This window comes from Medicago sativa, chromosome 3 (genome assembly GCF_051527215.1).
Source record: "Medicago sativa cultivar Bolivia chromosome 3, Bolivia_mono, whole genome shotgun sequence".
NCBI classification, from domain to species: domain Eukaryota; kingdom Viridiplantae; phylum Streptophyta; class Magnoliopsida; order Fabales; family Fabaceae; genus Medicago; species Medicago sativa.
The window spans coordinates 103,757,867-103,773,433 of record NC_140751.1 but is presented as its reverse complement, the minus strand read 5'-3'; the positions used below and the strand labels follow the sequence as shown (position 1 = coordinate 103,773,433).

Here is a 15,567-nt window from a genome sequence, read left to right as displayed (position 1 = left end):
AAAAACAGTAATAATGTAGAAGGAATAAAATGCACCAAGCATTTGGTAGAAAGGAAGAGGCATAAATATGTCCATCCATTAGTTGGAGACAATTCCTTTTTTTCATTTCAAAAAATTTGGTACAAAGAAAGAGGCAAAAAAAGTGTAGAATACACTTACAAGAAATTCTTCGAAGTGAAGCCCGTGGGTTTTATAAGGGCATTACTATCTCAAATTAATACTGAATTTTTATGATTTTATCTTGTTCTTCTGCCACTCACCTTTTTTTCTTGTGATGAAGGATGCCACGTCCTCTCCAACTATGTATGTAGCTGATTTTCTTAGTTTCCTTATTTATGTAGTTTTCAACATTAAATTGTAAATCTTAACTGTCATGCAATTAATTTCCTTAGTTTCCATAGTCATGTAATTTTCAATATCAGATTGTAAATCTTGTACATTTATAATTGATTGCACTGGGAGAATGCTCATGCAACTCAGTAAACTATTATCCCATCTCAAGGGGTCTCCTTTTTCTTTCATGTTTGTGTTCATCCCTCACTCTTTTTAGCTCACAGTGAATTTGATCTCTGTTTGCTGGGTTATAATTTTTATCACAAAAACAGCAACAACCAAGTCTTATCCCACTAAGTGGGGTCGGTCAGCTTCATGGATCAAACGACACCATAATGTTCTATCATATACCATATTCTATCCAACTCATTAATCTCTAGATCTTTCTTAAGAGTTTCTCTTAGAGTTTTTCTAGGTCTTCCTTGGCCTCTAGTGATTTGACTACCCTCCTTCCGATCTACTCGCCTTACTACGGAATCTAAAGGTTTTCTCTATACACACCCAAGCCACCTAAGCCTTGTTTCCACCATCTTTTCTACTATAGGTGTTGCCCCAACTCTCTAATGTTGTCGTTACTAATCTTATCTCGTCTAGTCTTACCACACATTCAACAAAACATGCTCATCACTACTACGCTTAATTTATTTTCGTGTTGGTTCTTGACAGTCCAACACTTTGTCCCATACAACATTGTCGGTCTTACAGCTGTCCCATAAAATTTTCCCTTCAACTTGAGTGGTACTTTTGTATCAAATAGAACACCTAATGTCCTCCTCCATCTCAACCACTAAGCTTGAACTCGGTGGCTTACATCTCTTGAGATATTAAACCGTGTAACTTGTGGTATGCTATGGTCTCTGCCTTTCCTCTGAGCTAGAATTGCTCCAACTTTCACTAAAAATAAATTCTATAACTCTGTATTGCTTCTACTCAGGCAAAAGCCATACGCTTCCGAGGTTTGTCTCCAACCTACCATTTAATTCCTCCCTCGACTCTTTGGGTAAGTTTGTAGTTTTGAGTGTTTAGTATAGATTACTAGAAACTATTCAGTAAGTAAAACCTTTGCCCTTTGGTATCATCTAACTATCTTTTATAGGTTTTTGGGGGGGTCAATCAACGATTTATAACTATATCTTCAGTTAAAGTCTGTTGTGATACAGATTTAAAGCCTAAGGACTGAAACTATTAAAAAAAAGTAAACAAAGAAAGATAATCCACGCCTCAAGCCAAGCATATAAAATAATGTTTGTGCCAGTATACCTGACTGTGTACTCCACTGTCAGTTACATTGATCAACTGCAGAACTCGAGCTGAAATTTCGGCATCTAGCACTTCCTGAGATTCCACACTACATATAGAAATATTATGGTGAAACATAACACTAAAAACAGGTTGACATGCTTATGAACCTGCTCAACTTATTTGACAATCGACAACATTCCAATAGATGAAAAGGTAGGAGCCAAAATGTTTTTACCTACATCCCGTGCATTGTTTTATCTTAAGAATTGCTGCAACAATGTGAACAATCCAAGCGAGTTTGTCTTCAATCACAGAAAGGTCATTGCTGTCACTAACCTGTAATCTTGCCCTTTCCTATTTCAGTCATTGAAAACAGTCAAGCATCAATTACCAACTTATGTTTCCCAACAAATCAGTACAAAAAGATAAAAGGGTAGCAATTAGTGAAAGTTATAACCACACCGTGTATATTTGCAGGACAGGCTCTGTTATGTTTATTATAAATAAACTACTGCTTTCATACTGCACAATGAATGCAAAGGAGTCAAACAACCACAATTGTTCAAAAAATGCAACACAAAATAAGCTAAGAGTCTTCAATAATTGAAGGCATCCCTTGATAGAAACAGTTTAAGAATCAATAGATAACCCCATTCCTCCATAGAAACAAAAGCTTTGTATGAATTTGGAGGACTTAAATCAAAGTTGTCTCTTAATGGTGACCCCTTAGTTGAAAAGGTTGGCCTTAAGTTTAGAATTCAAAATCAGAGTGGTCTAAACCAGGAAGATCCAATTCACCATTTTATGTTAAGCTTGATGGCAGGTTTATTGAGTAGAATGAATTGAGGGATTTTAGATCACAAGCTTGTTCAAAACTGTGTGGCTAGTTGCTATGGAGTTGAATTTTTAAAGGATTTTTGACAGAAAGTTGCTTGCTTTATGGAGGATTTTCCTCTCCTTTACAGTTTCTTCTCTAGAGGCATTTTTCTTACAAAATCTTAAAATAGAAAGAAACAAACTCCTTAAAAAGCCAATATAGCATTCCACAGCTCCCACCAAGATTAAATCATTTATATGCTATAACAGATATGCACCTAAATAGAATTCTGTAATTTCTGTGTGTCTAGCTAAAATCACACAACTTGTATTTATAGATGTATTACAATAAATACATTTAAAGCTTAATGAATAAGCACTAACCTAGGAAGTTGTATACTCTAGGGATATTAACAATCAATGTAGGATGTTGTACATTTAAAGGAATAAGTACAGATTCGCTTAATTCTAAAAAGTAGGACTAACTATATCAATTATTTATTGCATTTTAAACAAGCACGGAATATGGAAATGAGTTTTCACTTCCAGTTCCGGTTTATTTTAGTTGTCTTGTTCTGCAACTTTGTTTATATCCTCCTTTGGAATCCTTCTTGCCTTCTCAGTTAATTATTTCTTTCATCAAAAAGATAAGAACGATAACATAAAATATATAGGATTACCTGAAATCTGCATAAATATGGAAAGCAGTCTAATTGATCCTGAAGAAGTTCAGCATTGTCTAAGGGGTTCTCAAGATCATCAGGTAATCCAGCCTGTAAAAAACGACAGCAGTTATATTTGAAAGTAGTCTCATTAATAGAGGTGTTAAACAAAATGCATATGGCCTGGAAGGCAGCAATCAGTAAAGGATGAACGGATAATTAGAAACACCTGCACAGAATTGAATCTTGATGTGATGAAACTTTCAGTAATCTTAGGAACATATTCATCCAGTAAGCTTGGTGCATCACCCTTCAAATATGGAACAGAAGACACCAATCTGGACCACAGCCCTAACAGGTAGTAGACACTGTTGCTGGCCCACTGACATGAAGGTATCAACTTAATCAATATTTCACGTCACTTGATTAACCTAAGTTGAAACTTTGATGATTTGTGACATTTATCTTATTGAAATTCTCAGATGATCGACATCCTGAATTTTGTTTTCAAAGGTGGGTGTAGCAGTGCCGTTATTCCAAAGATAAATGGCTTAAAAAGACAAAGTATGTGATTTTTGAACAATAAATCGTGTATTATCAGGAAAATTCATAAAAGTGACACATTAATTAACCTGCCATGATTGCAAAGATTTAAGAGTGAACTCTGCAACTAAACGTATCCAATCGCTATAGCCTTCCACATTGACAAGCTCAGACAACTGCAACATTTATTTTACAAATTTAGATGGAATAAAATAAAGAATATGAAAATACTTAATACTCCACCAAATTTTATCAATAAAACTGTCTATGCATAACAAGCTTATGCAAACTAACAAATCAGAAAAACAAACAAAAACTAGTAAATAATTGGCCATTTGTGCAAGTATTTAAAGTGTCAATTTGGGTGATGCACACTGCCCTTCTAAGCCAAAGAATGTACCCCCCCCCCCCCCCCCCCCCCCCCCACATGAACCTCATGTCCTTATGCATGCTTATGCACATTGCATAGCTACCAATTAGTAAGGAAAATATTTTAATAACTATACACTAACACCATACATGAGATTTACACAGCTCGATTATATTGCACCACCATCTAGCCACATCATAATATTACTTTTTAAAACACTAAAAAAATATCCATCGTGGTGAAATATGATTGGATGTTTGTACAATAATAGTGTGAAATATGATGGGATGTTTGTATAAAATTACAAAAAATAGATATTCCACAAATGGAGTAAAACTGCACAAAAACCTACCTGGTAATTCACTCTGAACCGACCAAGAAGACGACAAAACTCATGATAATTATCATGATCTGCAAGACCTGCTTCCCCAAAACAGTCAAAATTATAAATTCATGGCTAACAAGAAGGAAAAACAAAGAAATGAAAAATAAAAAAACAAAATATTGCTTGAAAAGACATATACGCGAGATATTTCTTATGTTCAACTTCTATTTTCGTAACATTTTTTAATTTGCTAAACCAGGAGGGGTTTACTTTGGATTTCCCATTTTAATGCTATTAAAAAATAAAGCATCATTGCATAAATTCGACTAATAAGTTTCCTGTGTGATGATTGATGAGAGACATCCACACAGTGTCATCAATGACAGATTATGGAAGTAAAAAATCCAACATAGAAATATAAGACAGATGGCATTCCAACCTATGATGGAAGCATAGTAGTGAACAAAATAAAAGTATAATTGTACACACACACACACACATGCACGCACGCACACACGTAAAAAAGCGAAGAAAAAAATTAAAAGCCAAAAAATCTAACGACGAAAGTCGAGAATCATATACTAAAAATTGATAGAAAACATCATTAATCTCATAATCACAATGTCATAAACTACAAAAACAAATCCATATTGATCAAGTACAAGACATCAAAGCCTCTGTCGTAAAATTTAAAAACAAAAACAACTAAAATTAATTAACAGATATAAAAAAAACAGAAATAAAATAGAATAAACAAATAGCTGTATTAGAAAAACAAAAAATGTACGTCGAGAACCATAATCATAGAATAAAATTAATAGAAAATATCATTAATCTCATAATCAAGATGTCATAAAGCACTAAAACCCTAATTTTCATCAAGTTCAAGACATCAAAACCTCATTGTCATGAAATTAAAAGCAAAACAACTACAATTACAGAAGAAAAATAAAAGAATGAACAAATAACAGAATTAAAAAATGCAATCAAAAAATTTACAGTGCTAGAAAAACAAAAGTGAAAAAACAATACAATACAAAAGAAGCAAATAAGGAACAGAAAATAATTAAAAAATAATAACTGATATAATTTACTAAAGGAGGAAGAATAGAGAAGAAAAAAATAAATGTTCAAAATAACAGAATATGGTTATTTTTGAAATTTGGGCTTAGGTCTCATAATACAACTCCAAAAGCTAGCTTAAGATGTGATGATTTTTTAAGTGTATTATTCTTTTAGCGCTAACTCATAAGAAAGTCCGGATGTGGATTTCTTCCATTTGAAAATAATCAATTTTAAAGAATAATTTTCTATTAGTTTCCTTCTAATAGTTATTTAAAAAAAAATAGCCTCATGTTTTCTATAAATAAAACCAAAAATATTAAACAATGTCTTGGATTAAAATCCGGGACATTACAGTATACGAACTATGTTGTCTGTATCACCGGTCAATTATAATAGCTTAAAAGAATAGGACAGCACGCGGGGGAATTTATTTAAAAAAAATTAAAATAGAAAATCGGATCAGAATAGGGAATCACACCATAGGACAAATCCAGAGAAGGTCCCCAACGAAAAGTAGTCGCCAAAAGACAATAAACGGCAGAGGGTGTTAGTCGCCAACCGAGAAGTGCAGGGAAGGAAACTCTACGGCATGAGGAAGAGTGATGGCCATTTTTGAAACATATTATAAGAATAAAGAAAGTGTTAAGAATCAACATTAGTCAACTGTGTATTTACTAGTGTTTATTAGTTTTTAATATTGTAATTAATCATATTTAATACGTTACCAATTGTATACACAAGCATATGAATATAAATAAACATTCAGTGTGGTCATGTAAGACACACAACCATTATACAATCTCAATATGGTATCAGTAGTTTTAGGTTTCACGATCTGTTCTTATATGCCTCAGTAACCCTACCATTACAAACGGCTACTGAGCAATCCTCATCTCTGCCACCGCGCATCTTCCCTCCGGTGTGCCACTACCAATAGGTTTGTCTCACTCCGACGACCTCTACAGCCCAGCCAACACTCATGGGTGATACCGGAGGTGCCGATTCTTTTACTTTCACCAAAGTTCCGCTCATTCCGTGTGAGAAGCTAACCGGAACAGCCAACTACAACATATGGGCTGGTGCCGTCAGACTCTGGTTTCACGGTCAAGGTCTTGAAGATCACTTGACCAAACAAGGCAAAGATATTGCCACTGTTCATCGCACAAAATGGAAGCAAGTCGATGCATCCCTATGCACCGTTCTATGGTTTTCAATAGCACCCCATCTCCAAGCACAGTACCAAGCTTTCACTACTTGCTATGAAGTGTGGGAAAAGGCTAAGAAAGTCTTCTCCAATGATGTTCACCGTCTCTACAGCGTTGTTCACAGCCTCAATTCTTTGAAATTGGAGAATATGGATGTTCAAGCTTATCTTAGTAAGCTTGATTCTTTAAAGGCTAATTTTCAAACTTTAATGCCTTTCACTAGTGATGCAACAACTCATGCTGAACAACGCAGTAAGTTTTTCATGGTCATGGCTCTTGTTGGACTGCCACCAGAACTTGATTCTGTGCGCAACCAAATTTTATCCGGATCTACTGTTCCCGATTATGAGACAGTTAGTGAACAATTGCTGCGATTGGCCACACCTCATGCTTTTGGTCATGTCTCCACTCCATCTCCTAATGATTCATCTGCTCTTGCCTCGCACTACAATGGCCGTGGTGGACGGAATGGAGGACGCAGTGGACGCGGTAGTCGTAATAGTGTTCGTTGCAACTATTGCAACCGCTACGGCCATATTGAAGCTGATTGTCGTACAAAAGTAAGAGAACAACAACAACAGCCTACAGTTGCTGCCGTTGCTCAACCTACTACCGTCGGAGATGTTACTATTCCGGCCGCTGATTACAATGAGTTCCTTCAGTTCAAAGCAGCCCATCAGCCATCATCTTCTACCGTTGTTGCACAGTCTAGTAATCCTGCAGCCTTTATGTCCACATCGTCCTCCCTTGGTCCTTGGGTACTTGACTCTGCTGCCTCTAATCACATGACCGGTAATAAATCTCTTTTATCTCATTTGTCTTACTTTGATTCTTTGCCTCCTGTCACTGTGGCGAATGGTTCCAAAGTCAAAGTTCAAGGCCTTGGTCAGGCTCACCCACTTCCAAACTTGTCCTTAGATTCTGTTCTCTATGCTCCCGGTTGTCCTTTCAACTTAATATTTGTTAACAAACTCACTCGTACTCGTAATTATTCGTTTCATTTTGTTGATAATTCTGTTTATGTCCAGGATCGACGTACAGGACGGACGATTGGAGCAGGGCATGAATCTGGAGGATTATATTATCTCTCACCGCCGGTGGCATGTGCTTCTGTTGCCTCTCAAAGCCTTACACATCAGCGTTTGGGTCATCCTAGCCTTAATAAAATGCGTCTTTTAGTTCCTAGTTTTTCCAAGCTTTCGTCATTTGAGTGTCAATCATGTCAGTTAGGTAAACATACTCGTCACACCTACAGTCAACGAGTAAATAAAAGTGCTGCGTCACCTTTTGCTTTAGTTCATTCCGATGTTTGGGGTCCTAGTCGTGTCAAGTCAACTTTAGGTTACTCTTACTTTGTAACTTTTATTGATGATTTTTCACGATGTACTTGGTTATTTTTAATGAAAAATCGTTCAGAAGTTTTCCATATATTCAAAGAATTTTATGCAGAAGTGAAAAATCAATTTGATACTTCCATTAAAGTATTACGCACTGATAATGCTCGTGAATATTTGTCATCCCAATTTCAAACCTTTTTAACTTCAGAGGGGATTATTCATCAATCATCATGTGCTCACACACCGCAACAAAACGGTGTCGCTGAACGTAAAAATCGTCATTTAGTTGAAACCGCAAGAACCCTTTTACTTCACCACAATGTTCCTTTCCGTTTTTGGGGTGATGCCCTTCTCACAGCCTGTCACCTAATTAACCGAATGCCCTCATCTGTCCTTCAAGATCAGATTCCATACTCTATCTTGAACCCACATCATGAACTCTACCCAATCCCTCTTCGTGTCTTTGGTTGCACATGCTTTGCTCATGACCTCACTCCAGGAAAAGACAAACTTTCAGCCAAATCTCTCAAATGTATTTTTCTAGGCTACTCACGTATACAAAAAGGTTATCGTTGTTTTTGTCCTCAACTTCAACGATACATTGTTTCCGCTGATGTCACGTTCTTTGAAACTTGTCCATTCTTCTCTGCTTCTGTGTCACCTGATGACAACTTTACTACAGATGTTCAAGATATCCCTTCTATTGTCCCGGCACCCATTGTAGCCCCTACCGCACCTCCCTTGCGTGTCTACCAGCGACGAAAACCTCCTCCACCAACAATCAGAGATGATATTGATCCTCCGGCATCATCTCCTGCTCCAACTGCTCCTTTCGTTACGTCACTTGCACATGAACTTCCAATAGCATTACGGAAAGGTACTCGGTCCCGTAATCCTAATCCTATATATGCTTGTGTTTTAAACTATGATCGTCTATCCACTTCCTATGTTTCTTTTGTGTCTGCTTTGGATTCTGTGTCTATTCCTAAGTCTACAGGAGAAGCTATGACTGATGCTAATTGGCGCCAAGCAATGGTGGAAGAAATGGCTGCATTACATTCAAATAATACTTGGGACATTGTTCCATTGCCTCCAGACAAAACCACAGTGGGTTGTCGATGGGTTTATACAGTGAAAGTAGGGCCAGATGGTCAAATTGATCGTTTCAAAGCTCGTTTGGTAGCTAAAGGTTACACACAAATATTTGGTCTCGATTATGGTGACACATTTTCACCAGTGGCCAAAATCAGTTCTGTTCGCCTCTTTCTTGCGATGGCTGCCATTCATCATTGGCCCCTTCATCAGTTGGACATTAAAAATGCCTTTTTACACGGTGAATTGCAGGAGGAAGTTTATATGGATCAGCCTCCAGGTTTTACTGTTCTTGGTAATTCTAAACTCGTATGTCGGCTTCGCCGTTCTCTTTATGGACTGAAACAGTCCCCACGTGCGTGGTTTGGTCGCTTCAGCTCTGCCTTAATACAGTTTGGTATGACTAGATGTGAAGCGGATCACTCTGTTTTCTTCCTTCATTCCTCCACCGGTCGGTGCATATTTCTTGTTGTCTATGTTGATGACATTGTCATTACAGGAGATGACTCAGAAGGTATCCAGCAACTCAAAGCCCATCTTTTCAAAAACTTTCAGACAAAAGACTTAGGTCCTCTCAGATACTTCTTAGGCATTGAAGTCGCACAGTCCTCATCAGGCATTGCAATTAACCAACGCAAATATGCTCTAGATATTTTGACTGAAACTGGTATGCTTGATTGCCGTCCTATTGATACTCCTATGGATCCAAACGTCAAGCTTCTTCCGGGTCAGGGGGAGCCATTGAAAGACCCGGGAAGATATCGACGTCTTGTAGGCAGACTCAATTATCTTACAGTCACCAGACCTGATATTACCTTTGCTGTCAGCATTGCGAGTCAATTTCTGAACGCTCCTTGTGATAGTCATTGGGACGCAGTTATTCGCATTCTCAGATATATAAAGAATCCACCAGGAAGAGGACTATTATATGAAGACAATGGCGATGCTAAAATCACTTGTTATTCAGATGCTGACTGGGCCGGATCACCATCAGATAGGAGATCCACTTCTGGATATTGTGTTCTTATTGGAGGAAATATGATCTCATGGAGAAGCAAGAAACAGAACACAGTTGCATTATCTAGTGCAGAAGCTGAATATCGTGCTATGGCAGCAGCCTCAAAGGAGCTTGCATGGCTTAAGAATCTACTCTTAGAGCTTAGATTGGGAGACCTCCAAAACACAAAACTCATATGCGACAATCAGGCTGCACTCCATATTGCATCCAATCCGGTTTTCCATGAACGAACCAAGCACATAGAGATAGACTGTCACTATGTAAGAGACAAAGTTCTTTCTGGTGAAATCACCACAGATTTTGTCAAGTCTGAAGACCAATTGGCTGATATGTTTACAAAGTCTCTCAAGGGCTCTCGAGTGGATTATATTTGTAACAAGCTCGGCTCATATGATATATATGATCCGGCTTGAGGGGGAGTGTTAAGAATCAACATTAGTCAACTGTGTATTTACTAGTGTTTATTAGTTTTTAATATTGTAATTAATCATATTTAATACGTTACCAATTGTATACACAAGCATATGAATATAAATAAACATTCAGTGTGGTCATGTAAGACACACAACCATTATACAATCTCAATAGAAAGTTCTTTGCATTCAATATTGGGTTTTTACACCCTCTTGGAACTGGTTTGGGCCGCATGATCCAATTATGTTTTTTCCCTTTTCAAAAAATCTATGCAACGGACGCGTGGCTTGTAGTTTATTTTTCTGCAAAGGCAGTCCACATGTAGTTTAATTTCAGCTATGAACAAAACCTAACCAAGATCTTCAACCTAGGTTGAACAAGAGCTTCTATAAGTTACTATACAACCTGTTATCACAAAGTTTAGGTTGGAACTCTCATTTCCTACACTGGCGGATAAAATACAACTTGATTGGTTTGTTGATGAGGCTGAAATTGAACAACTCGAGTGCAGGGATGAATTTCCCTGATGCCTAATCCGTGAATATAAATAGGTAAAATACACATGTGGTCCTTAAAGTGATTTAATTGCACTGGATTAGTTCTTTTAAGTTTTTTTTTTCCGACTAAGTTCTTTAAGTTTCAAAATGTACACATGGCGTTGCCCTTTTTTAGTTTCTTTCTTTCATGTTTTCCACCCAAATTCACAACCTAACACTAAATATTGTATTCGTTAACATCCCTGAGGCAAACCCACATAAGGGTTTTGTACCTTTCTTTGAAGTCTACATTTACTACATGAGATAACAAACTTTCATCCCTACTCACGAACAATCGAAGCGAAAGCATAAATTTTTCTCGTCTGGTTGGGTGTCATTAAATTTTGCATCTTGCAAAGATTTGTTAGGGTGCTTTTCCTTTAATTTTCAATATGCATGTAAAAACTAATTCTGATGCCATGAGCTTCGACCAATCATCACCTAGATCACCAAAACAAGCTGTTCATTACGTGCAACCAACACCAGCATGTAACAGCCTACGGATTCAACTATGCAGAGTCCTTCAAGGGACGCTTGCAATGGTGACAAATTTTCAACTACGCAACCAACACCGGCAAGTAACAACCCCATGGGTTCACCCACAACGATCCTATGCCCACCATTCAAGGGCTTCCTCTTCAATTAAAGAAGAAGGAGAAGAACTCTAATTAATTTTAATTTGAGGTTTTTTATTTTTAATTGAAAGTTATTCAGAAAAATAAATATTTTTAACTAAAATCCTATTTTGACATACCGCATCAGCATTATTACAGTCATATAGACTTTTTTTAACAGAGTTAAACGAAAACTCAAAAGAAGGAGCAACGCCTGAACGTTTTGAGACTTAAAACACCTCATTAGGAAAAAACGTAAAGAACTAATATTGTAGAATTAAATAAACTTAAAGGACAATTGTATGCATTTTGTCATATAAATATGTCTATATCTGTACGAGAGAGAGGAGCAACGCCTGAACGTTTTGAGACTTAAAACACCTCATTAGGAAAAAACGTAAAGAACTAATATTGTAGAATTAAATAAACTTAAAGGACAATTGTATGCATTTTGTCATATAAATATGTCTATATCTGTACGAGAGAGAGGAGGGGGGGGAGGGTTTTATTGTATAACATAATATTACCAAAAAATAAGTGGAATAAATGTATTTTGCTTACACATGCAATAACGAAATATAATATTTTTCCAGTTAGGCGTTACAATGCAAAACAAGGAAAGACGTAACAAGCGTACAATACCTTGCCCTGTTTGCAGGATTGCTTTGGTTCCAGTCATTAAGTGGGCCAAAAACTTAGAACGGGCAGCATCATTGGTAAACAACGAACGTCTTACAGACGCTAGTCGCACCAAGCACTCCAGTGCCTGGAAAGGAAAATAGTTATTCAGAATATATATTAGCCAATTGTGAATCGATTAAACACTTATTTTGTCGACTTTCTAAAATGACCTACATAAAACAATAACAAGAAATTTATGTCTAAAGCAAAATGTACATAAATTTGTGAATAGTATTTTATATCGGAATGCAATTTTCATGACTTGAATATGAGGTCTGACTAAGTACACAATCAAAGAAACAAATGCATGATGTACGGACCTCCTTCGAAAGAGGGGACTTTGTAATGGCATAGTAATCAAAAAATAGTTGCAACGTTGAAGAGTCCTCCAAAACTGATTTCCAGGGAGATGGAATCTGCAAACGGCCATATTTACAGCATAATAAACGAACCAGTGTAGAAGGAATAAGGTAGGGCCTCGAAACATCAATTAAACTAAAAAAAGAGATACCTGAACTGTGCCAAACTCATCTGAACTTTCATCCACAGATGTCCCCACAAAATCAAATGATAAACATTTCAAAGAAAGAGAGAGTGCCAGTTCTTGCAATTGACTGATGGCTGCAAAATACATAATCACAACTCTCAAACGAATGATCACTAAAAAGTAGTAAAGAGACGGGGAAAAAAATGAAGCATGAGTATAGCCACTTTACCATCATTCTTCAACTGGCCCAATGATGTTAAAGATATCTGAAATATTTGAAAAAGAGATTGGTCCCTAAAGGAGCAAGCTACCCTTCGATGCTTTGTTGCAGGTAAACCAGCATTCGCCTGAGACAGGACACAGATGTCTAGGAAACAGAACATAGTTCGAAAAAGCATAGCACAACTTACACAAAATATGCAATAGCTAAGTTAAGGAATCTTTGATCTGTTGAATTGATTCACACTTAATTATAATGGTTCGGCTATGTAGATTAGAATACAGAATACGGAAGTACTGAAGATGTTAAATGTTGTATGAGAATAATGTGATATCAAACATAATGTCTAACCTGATTCATCTCGGAAATAAGCTGATTCAATATCTTCAAACCAATGGCATAATGGCCGGGAGTTGCCTATATAGATTACAAGAACAAAAATGTAAAACGGCCTGAAACAAATGTTTGTTCTGTTTAAATGGATTAAGATGAGCAGCACCTGACTCAAGAAGTTGGTAGATTCTTTGACAAGGTCGCGGAATCGATCATCATCAAACCATCCAAATTTGGTGACTCGACAGAGAAGTTGGATGAGAGAAGCAGTCACAAAAGGTTGTAACTCAGGTCCTCTGGTGGCGAGATAGTTGATGAGGTAGGTCCCTAACAATTAACATGCATTGCATTGCAAAAAAGAATGAATTGAATTGAAGAATGAAAATAAAAAAGAGATTAAGATAACAGAGTATATATATCTACATACATATATCAAGACGGAGTTTCAAATCAAGACTATGATCGGTGACTTGTTTCAACAAACTAGAACTAGCAAGCATCAAAGCATAAGGTGTCAAAGCATGATCAAGAATGTATTGGCATTGGGAAATGTAATCGGTGTTCATAGAGAAACATTTCAGTGTGTTCTCAGCGTGAGCACGTTCAACTGAATCCTGTGAATTGTAAAGCCTCTCGCATAATGCTTCAAGTTGTGCCAACTCCATCGCACCGCCGCCGCCAAACAAACGTGATTCTCTCAAATCAAATCAGAACGAACGGAAATTCTCAAATCGCATTTGCTGTTGTCGATCGATCTATCTATCTTTTCTCAATCGCTTTCTTCAATTTCTTGGTTGAAACAATTTTTGCATTTTCTACTTCTAATGCGCCCCTCGTCAAAATGAATATGCTCTCTCTTTTTTTTTTTTTTTTATCTTTTTCTTCAAAGGCCGTGTCATTTTTTTCTTTTTAATTCTTTTTTATTCTTCTTACCATGAAATGACCATCAAAGAACAGGCATTGCTTCACCCTAATATAAAATTTTAAAATCAAATATTCAGTCATTTTAAGAAGGGTTTTGTTTTTTTTTACAAAGAAAATGGGTTTTGTTAACGAGTGCTCTCGGGGTATTATTTAAAAAAATTAAATATTTTGATTTCCAAGGCAATGATTACATGCATTTTTAAAAATATTTACTGCTTGTAGCATTCTAAAATAAGTAATTATTATTTAAAAAAGTTAAATATTTTGATTTCCAGGGCAATGATTACATGCATTTTTAAAAATCCTTACTACTTATGGGTCTTAAAGAGTGCACTAAGGCCACTAGTTAACATTTCCTTTTTAATAAAACGTCAAAACAAAAGTTAAAAAAAAAATCAAGATTTTTTTATAGATAACGAAATGATATTAGTTTTTTTAACGAGGCAAAATGAAATTTATATTATCACTAGTGATTCATTTCGCACAAGACTTACAAAAGAGAATCACCAAAAAATAATACAAAGTCTAGTCACTGATGCATAAACAACAAGCACTGAAGTAAGGAAACAGAAAAACAAGAATATTACAACCCAACACCTGTAACGTCCTCCTTTTTATTTAATTATTTTTATTAAGTTAGAGTCTATTTATGTGATTTATTTAAATATGTGAGGTGTTAGTATTTTATTAAGTGGCATTATTCTATTATTTATAAGAATATGAGAATTATTAGAGTAAGTAGATTTGGAGGTAGTTTTGAGATTAGATGTCTTTTTATGATTTAGTCGATTTATTTTGATGAATGGTATTTTGTTATGTTATATGTTGGTATTTACTAGCATAATATATTTGTTATTTGTTAGAGATATATTTGTTATTTGGTATAGAAATATATTTGTTATTTGTTAGAGATATATTTGTTATTTGATGTAGAAATATATTTGTTATTTGTTAGAGATATATTTGTTATTTGGTGTATAAATATATTTGTTATTTGTGAGAGATATATTTAATTTAGAAATAAATAAGATTATGAGGATTATTAGTGTGAGTTGAATTGGGGGTTAGAATAGAAAGAAGAATAAGTTGTTGGGCCTAAATAGATTTGGGAAGAATATTTTAGTATATTATAAATAGAGAAGCTTAGGTTAGAAAGAGTTTTACCTTAAACCGCTTTTTGGAAAAGAGGAGAATAAGAAAGAAGAGAAGAGAGAAGAGAAGAGAAGAGGAGAAGACCTTAGGAAAGAAGAACGCTGCTGCTGATTCAGGAATTAATCTAAGGTGAGGGTGAGACTATCTTGCATTAATATTAAGTTGTTAAATCATTAGATTACATCTAACAAGTTTGGG

At 35.9% G+C, this 15,567-nt stretch overlaps 1 protein-coding gene across 2 annotated transcripts in view; it reads right to left on the bottom strand.

Annotated features, from left to right (window-relative positions):
• LOC146943260 (ARM repeat superfamily protein) overlaps window positions 1–14,136 on the bottom strand; it is a 33,802-nt gene extending 19,666 nt beyond the window's left edge. For both annotated transcript variants that reach the window (XM_085757512.1, XM_085757513.1), the window contains exons 1-14: window positions 13,721–14,136; window positions 13,460–13,620; window positions 13,312–13,377; window positions 12,970–13,087; window positions 12,765–12,874; window positions 12,574–12,669; window positions 12,215–12,338; window positions 4,319–4,386; window positions 3,686–3,772; window positions 3,283–3,435; window positions 3,072–3,164; window positions 2,038–2,097; window positions 1,811–1,929; window positions 1,594–1,681 (exon numbers count right to left, since the gene is read on the bottom strand). In XM_085757512.1, the coding sequence (XP_085613638.1) occupies window positions 1,594–1,681; window positions 1,811–1,929; window positions 2,038–2,097; window positions 3,072–3,164; window positions 3,283–3,435; window positions 3,686–3,772; window positions 4,319–4,386; window positions 12,215–12,338; window positions 12,574–12,669; window positions 12,765–12,874; window positions 12,970–13,087; window positions 13,312–13,377; window positions 13,460–13,620; window positions 13,721–13,958 (1,581 nt within the window). In that variant the 5' untranslated portion in view covers window positions 13,959–14,136. The remainder of the gene's footprint in view (window positions 1–1,593; window positions 1,682–1,810; window positions 1,930–2,037; window positions 2,098–3,071; window positions 3,165–3,282; window positions 3,436–3,685; window positions 3,773–4,318; window positions 4,387–12,214; window positions 12,339–12,573; window positions 12,670–12,764; window positions 12,875–12,969; window positions 13,088–13,311; window positions 13,378–13,459; window positions 13,621–13,720) is intronic.
• Between the last annotated feature and the right edge of the window lie 1,431 nt (window positions 14,137–15,567).